Here is a 7,578-nt window from a genome sequence, read left to right as displayed (position 1 = left end):
TCTCTTATCTGTACTGACACGCAGCACTGCACGAAGTGAAGTCCCCACCCGCTTGCATTTCACTAATATTCAACATCGCGTATGCGCATAAAGTTATCCTGAAATCATATAGGCACATTCGCGCATACGGACCGTTTTAAGAATGCAAAAGTCGAGCACTTGTGTGAAGAATGTCGCACCGTTCGCCGGAAGTGCGTCAGACGGGCATGAACCGCTATGCGCACCGCATTGGGGTTCATGCCCGTCCGGCGCACGGTGCGACATTCTTCAGACAAGTGCTCGAACGAATTCAAAGCGCATTTGACGGTTGGTAATGGCCATGATATTTGTTATGTGTTTGCTTTCTCTCTGACTGAGTATGCCGAGATAATTTCAGACACCGTTCCCGGCACAGATCTCGGGCGTCAGTGAAAGCTCGTCCAAAAAGGGTAAGCGAGGAGTAGGGGACGCTTGTTAGGGCCTCCGTCGTAGCTAGCCGATCTCAGCGTTTGCGAAAAGTTAACCTTCTATCAGCATGAAATTTGAGTGGGAGATATATGATGACACGAGGAAGACATCATAGACTATGATGTCTATGACCGTACGGAGTAACTTTCGTGCAGTAGTGAGGTCGAATTTATTGCGTTTCCTTAAAAGTTCATGCTTAAACGCTGGCCTCAACTTTGATACCCTGTGAGGATGCGGCTTGCTTTTTGCCCAGTGAAGTAACAAGGAGCGGACGTTTGGCAAACAAAATGCGTGTAAGGCTCCAGACGAACAAATTTCAGTTGTAGTTCACTGGTACTAGACGGGATTACTGACATTGAGCTCAAAGATGCACTCGTGGGGTGAGATGACTAAGCCACGACTTACTACGTTCGCATATTCACGCACAATATCCGGTGTTTCGGGAACCAAGGAAGCTACCCAAGCATGTCGTTGACTGTGATAATGTTTCTTTGTTTTTAGGCCAACTCGCACCTTATGTTTAAATAGATTGTTTTGTAGCTGGAACAGCACTCTAACTATAACTACTTCATCGAGATTAACCTTCTGGTTTATTGGTGCTGCGGGACCTTGAATATGTACTTGTGCATGTATTGTCATAGTTTTCTTCTTTTTTAACTTGCTTGACCCTTGCCTTGTCTGATGTCGATTCTAATCTGTATTTCCTATCGTAATGTTGTATTGGAACGTGACCGCGCTGCCTTATTATTGTTCATTCTGTGTTGATTTGTGCCACTCCTATTGTATTCCTACCAAGGAATGATAGTATTGTTAAATAAATAAAATAAGTGCCCCGGTCTTCGTTTTGTATCGCTCGAGAATAAGTGTATTGTACGTTCGTGAAAAGTCAGATAATCGAAAACGCAAGCAGCGCGTTCGGTCGCGGCGTGATAGCATGAGATGAAGCTGCTCAGTCGAAACCGAAACTGATTGGCCAACTAGTTCCCAGAGTGCACAGCGTGGTATTTCGCCGCGATGGGGCGCGTCGGTTTTGGAAGAAGTCCATTCTCTCGTGCACCGATCGTCTTCTGTTCGTGGTCTCGTGCTTTCCTCTGTCTTCTCTTTCTTCTTTCTTCTGGTGGTTGAATTCCGGTAATCTACAACAGGCTCCTTGCACAGGACGTCACTTCCGTTGCCCTCCAAAGAAGAGGGGAAGAAGGAGCTCCCCTCTTATCAGGATCCTCCTTTGTGCCTCCCGGATTTGTACAGGCGTCGCTATTTTCCCCCCAGAAGATTATAGAAGATTAACCCGTCACTCAAAATTCTTACAAAAGCAGCTTCCCTCTCCTCCTCTTACTTGGTGTTCAAAAGTGTGCGATAAGTAAAATTGCCGTGACTTCGCTCGGTTATGCCAGGATATACGTAGCGTGAGCTTATGCGCACAAAATGAGAGGAGCTATCAAGCGGCTCGGGTGCAGCGTCAGACTTGGCTACTGCGCAACGGAGGCGCACAGCTGGGCACGCGGAGGCGCCAGTGCGTCTGCCGCGGCTATGACGTCACTCCTCTGGAGTGCGCAGACCGGCGAGGCGGGCGCTGTGGCGGCTCCGGCGCACCAGCTGTGCGCCGTGTGACGTCACTGCTCCTCGCGCATGTGCACCACGGAGCACGGCTCATTATGCGAGCCACGCGAAACTGCTCAACCTCGGTCAGTGTAGCTCACGCTACAAAACTATATACATCAGTCGGGCACGCGCTCCAGACAACTATTCCCACTCTGCGAATGATGCGGCCGGGCACCGGACGACAGGTTGGAGCGTTGCAGAGGCTGGGCGGCAGCGTGCTGAAACTGAAGACACGTTTTCTGCCTGTTCGCCGTCATTCACCGAAAAAAGCTTTTTTTCTGGAAGCTTGTGTAAACGGTTGTAGCTGCCTTCGAGGCTGGCAACAAGAAAGAATAAAACTCGGGACAAGGGACGACGAACATTTCTTCCAACTGGCAACAACATGAATCAATGCAAAGATAAAAAAAACATTTGTTTAAATAGTTTAGATGAAAAAAGGATATCATAAAAGGATTTTACAACGAAGAAAAACAATATTTAGAGCTAGGAGGAGGAATAAACGTCTTTATTTGCCTGCAGAACTAGGTCAAGCCTAGCCGGTGCGGCCCACACCATCCGACGCCCCAGCGCAGGGGGCCCGAGGTCGGACCTGCCTGCGCAGTAGACGCCGGGCCTGCTGGACGACCGCTACCTGGAGGTCCAGGCTACTAGCCATCACCCCGGCTTTGATGTCCGGCGGAAGCCCACTCGACGTGGCCGCCTCCGCCGGCCGAGTTTCACAGTCCCACAACACGTGCTCCGCAGTTGCCCGCGCACCACACAGCACGCACTTATCACTTGAGTACACCTCAGGCGCCACATAGCGCCCCACCACAGGAGTCAACACGCACTCCACCTGCAACTGCCGCAACAGCACGGCATCCTCCCTAACCAAATCCCCGTGGGGCAGCGGGAACACCCGCCGTTCCTCCCTCCTGGTCCTTAGCACTTCCCCAAAGCCGCTGGGCGAATACTCCGCGGCGCCCCCGAAGGCCCGGCCAAGCAGTTCTCGGGCCCTTCGGTCAGCATCCACGTTGCCCGCTTCGTGAGCGGGGCACCACACAATGTCCACCGCGCCCGTCGGACGCAGCAGCCTCTTGGCCACCACCCCAACGCGTCCACGCGCAAAGTTCCTTATCGCACTCATAGAGTCACTCATGACCACTTTGGTCCCTGGCAGGGAGGCCGCCAAACTAATGGCCGTCTCCTCCACCTCACAAATATTACTAGTTCTAACACTCACAGCGGAGAGCACCTCCCCACTTCCCGCCTTCACAGCCACAGCCACCCCCACTACCCCTCGAAGGGCAGCGTCAACGTATACAGTACTATCTTGTCGCCCGTACAACCTGAAGAGGGCCTGCGCTCTGGCCTCCCTTTGTCCCTTATCACGCACAGGATGCATGTGCCTCGGCACAGGCCTAACCCTGACATTTTTCATCACCTCTCCCGTCAGTCCCCCGCCGTCAGACGCATCCTCCGCCAGCAGACCGACACGCCTCAAAACCCCCCTGCCAGCCGCAGTGCGCTCCAGCCTTTGAATCTGCAAAGCCCTGTGCGCCTCGACAATCTCCACTATCGTATTGTGCACACCCAAGATCTCCAGCTTCTTCGTGCTAGTGAAGGCATACAGCCCCAACGCAGATTTGTAAGCCCTGCGCACCATGGCATCCAGCTTGTTCTTCTCCCCCGCCCTCCAGCGAAGGTAGGGCGCCACGTACATGATGTGACTCAATACAAAAGCCTGAACCATCCTCATCACACCGGCCTCGCGGATACCCTTCCTCCTGCTGGTCACCCTCTGGATCATGCGCAGAGCAGACGCTACCTTACCCTGAATTTTCCCGAGCATGACCGAATTACCCGCCTTCTCCTGAACAAATAGCCCCAGAACCCGCAAAGCGTCCACCCTCGGGACGGGTCCCCCGCCGGCGATCAGCCGCATCTCATCCCATCTACAACGCCCAGCATAACACACGAGCAACTCCGACCTTTCGGGAGCACACTCCAACCCCGAACCCATCAGCGCCTCCTCAATAATCTCGATCCCTCGCTGCAGCGTACCCTGCACCACCTCCTTCCTCCGATTGGTGCACCACAGCGTAAGATCATCCGCATATATAGGGTGCGGAATCCCCTCCTCACAGAGACCGCGGGCGGCCCCCACCATCACTAAATTGAACAAGACCGGAGAGATGACGGAGCCCTGTGGGGTGCCGACACTACCCAGCTCCCCCTCACCAACATCCAAGTCCCCCGCCAGCAGCCGAGCCGTCCGGCCCGACAGGAAGTCCTTAACGTAGTTATAGCTCCGTCTGCCGAGCCCCGCATCCGCCACGCCGCGAAGGATGGCAGAATGCCGGACTCTATCAAACGCGCTGCGCAAGTCCAGACCCAGAACCGCGCCCGGCCGCCTCGGCTCAATCACCTCGTGGTACAACACCAACATCGCGTCCTGCGCCCCCAGGCCCTCCCTGAACCCGAACATCGAGCTCGGGAAGACCCCCTTGTCCTCCAAAAAGGGATTGCCACCTCCGCAGTAACATGTGCTCCAGAACCTTCCCCACACAGGAAGTGAGCGAGATCGGCCTAAGGTTTTGGAGCCCCGGTGGCTTCCCACGCTTCGGAATAAGAACCATCTTGGCTTTCTTCCATTCCGCAGGCAGCTTCCCTTCCCTCCAGCACCCGTTGAAGAAATCAAGCAGGGCCTCCAAACACTCCTCAGCCAAGTTACCAAGCATCTTATTATCCACCCGGTCCAGCCCGGGCGCCGACCTCCGATTAATCCGCAGCAAGGCAGCCCTCATTTACAGCGCTATACGAATTTGTAGTTGGCGCCCGCGGGAGCCGCCGCTGGTCACGTGGGAGGCCTGTGCGCCGCCGCCCTGCATTGCCGCAGCCGCAAAGTCATGCCGCAGCCGCACGCTGAGCATTGTACGACGCCACTTCAACGCGTTTCTCCACGCCGCCGTCGCCGCCGCCGCAGAAGTTCGTCTGCTTCGGGACGCCGCCGCCGTCATCTGACCGGCGCACAGGTCTATCACGTCTGCTTGCGCTTTTTGAGGAGTTTCCTTCGGGCCGTAAAAGTTAATTATTCATCTTAACTTTTGTTATACCTGAAACAAAGATGAATAAGTTACTTCTGGAGCTCTAAACTCGTCAAACCCAAAGTTGGAGCCGAAAGTTCGCGGAGCGCGCTGATTGGACGTCCGCGACAAAAATGCGGAGTCATCGTCGTGGTTGTCCAATCGTTGCGCTCCGTCAACTTTGGCCCGAACTTTGTGTTTGACGAGTTTAGGGCCCTTGGAGGCCATAGGAAGCTTCCGAAAGAGCTAAAGCACCACGTGACAAATATGGGCCCGTCACGTGATAAAAAAGGGCCGCTTTTCCGCGGCGGCCGCGGGCGCCAACCACAAATTCGTATAGCGCCGTAAATATAGCTCTAGAATATTTTTTCTTCGTTGTAAAATCGTTTTATGACATGCTTTTTCCATCTTAGCTGTTTAAAAAAATGTTTTTTTTTCCTTTGCATGTGTCTTTTAAAGGACATTCCAGCGCTCATTTTTTTAGCTTTAACGTGTTGCATGTTGCAGCATAACCTCAAAAATACCAGACTTTCGTTGAAAGGCATAAGCTGATTTTAAAGAACGATCTTTCAATGTGCACCTGGTGGATGCATGTGGAGCCTATTTGGGAGGTAATCTATCAACGTTGGGGAACTTGCTACGTAATTATGACGTAGCAAGCTCCATCGGAGCAGCGCCGCTCTTTGGCATTTCAACGTTTTCCTTCTTAGCTTTCCTCCCGCGTATTGTACCAAACAGTCCAAGAAGACGGAAAGGTGGGACTCCCTTCGTTTGTGCACCCGGATACAGCCATTCTCCCCCTAGAAGATTAGCCCGTCGCTCAAAACTCGGACAAAAGTTGCTGTTGATACCCCGATCAGCCCTAAGCTCACAGCGTTGTGGAAGCTACGTGCTCCTTGGGCTACCTTGGGCCAGTCACACGCTCGCCACCCCACGGGTACTTCGAACGGCTCGGTTGTAACGCTTTCATCGCTGACAACGCCACCAAGGGTAAAGCTCATAACCACGCCAGCATTGCTACGTCACAAATGCGGGGAATCTTTTCTTTCTGTTTTTGTTTGCCCCGAATATCCCATGACGCATCGCGCTCTCCGCTTCTCGTCGAGCGCTTGCTCGAGTGCACCGTTTGGAACGAAACATATAGCCAATCGCTCAAAATACAAACGTGCGATTATCATTACTGTTATCATCCGTTATGCTTGACTCATTTCCGAACGAAATTTGAATACTTCAATTTTTGTTTCCGTACCCCTTTAAAAGCCCCACGTAGCACGAAAACGTTCTGACAACACTTCGGGAATATTCAAAAGAATATACGCAACATTCTTGGAATGTTGCAAATTTACGTAAGAACATTCTATCAAGGTTGTCAGAATGTGGTGCAGGCACTTATCGTTGCATTCAGAGAATGTTTTCTCATGGACATTTTTAGAACGTCCTGAGAATGACATAGAACATTACCAGGGCATTCAATCAACAGTCAAATATCCTAACAAGGTTCTAAGGGCGTTCTCATAACATCCAAAGAACTTCTGTAACTTTCTACAAATGTTGCAAAATTTATGCAGGGACATATCCTGTCAATCTTCTCAGAACGTGGCGTGAGTAAATCGCTACGTTCATGTTCACATTCATTCTCTGAGGACAATTTACAAAGATTTCACAATTACGGCTTGCTGAGGCTCCAGCCGCAATGAGGCGCACTACATATATGGATGTGATAAAGCTCCTCACAGGGCGATATTTATTCATCGAAACATATTTGTAGAAGGCGCAAGCTCAAGCTAGCCGCTTTCCCAGCGCATCAGCCTAAGCACGTACTAATGAAAGTTTACTCGTACCTGTCACTTGTCAACTTCTTTCATTCAAAATGTGCTGTATACATAACAGATTACTCATACCGAGCTTGAGAACAGATACACATATTTATTTATTTATTTATTTATTTATTTGAAAATACTGTCAGCCCTCTCTTGAGGGCTATTACAGGGAGAGTATCCATCGTTGTGATGACACATAAAAAAAAAACGCAAGCATAAGAAATTGTCAATGTAGCAGACACTGCTGTTCGAACAAGCAATGACAACAATGCACAACCTTGTCCCTCTAAACAAATAAACAAATTGAACAAATTAACCCACATAATTGCAATGGAATCTTCAAAGGAGGACACGGTTTCCAAATTTACAACATCATTGGGCAAGGAATTCCAAGCCTCAACAAAGAAAGACTGTTTAAAGGTATCTATTCGGCTTTTATGCGTTTGACATGTTTTTGTATGATTCAATCTACTTGATCGTTTTGAACTGGATGGGGGAATGTATTTATTCGGGCTTAAATTTAGTTTGTCGTTGATCATTAAATAAAGCAAATTCAGACGTGCGACTTCCCGCCTTATGTGCAGAGGTTCTATGTTACTAGCTCTGAGCATTTCCGTTGGGGATGCTGTCTGTCTGTAGTTAGA

At 50.8% G+C, this 7,578-nt stretch overlaps 1 protein-coding gene across 1 annotated transcript; it reads right to left on the bottom strand.

Moving 5' to 3' along the window:
* Positions 1–2,578: 2,578 nt before the first annotated feature.
* LOC121837945 lies at positions 2,579–4,544 on the bottom strand. Its single transcript, XM_042293858.1, has one exon. The coding sequence runs from the start codon at positions 4,514–4,516 to the stop codon at positions 2,582–2,584; it is 1,935 nt and encodes a 644-aa protein (XP_042149792.1). The 5' UTR covers positions 4,517–4,544; the 3' UTR covers positions 2,579–2,581.
* Between the last annotated feature and the right edge of the window lie 3,034 nt (positions 4,545–7,578).

This window comes from Ixodes scapularis, unplaced genomic scaffold, assembly GCF_016920785.2.
Source record: "Ixodes scapularis isolate PalLabHiFi unplaced genomic scaffold, ASM1692078v2 PGA_scaffold5__190_contigs__length_132052651, whole genome shotgun sequence".
Taxonomy (NCBI): domain Eukaryota; kingdom Metazoa; phylum Arthropoda; class Arachnida; order Ixodida; family Ixodidae; genus Ixodes; species Ixodes scapularis.
Note: the sequence above shows the minus strand (reverse complement) of the source record. Positions and strands in the feature narration are given on the sequence as shown.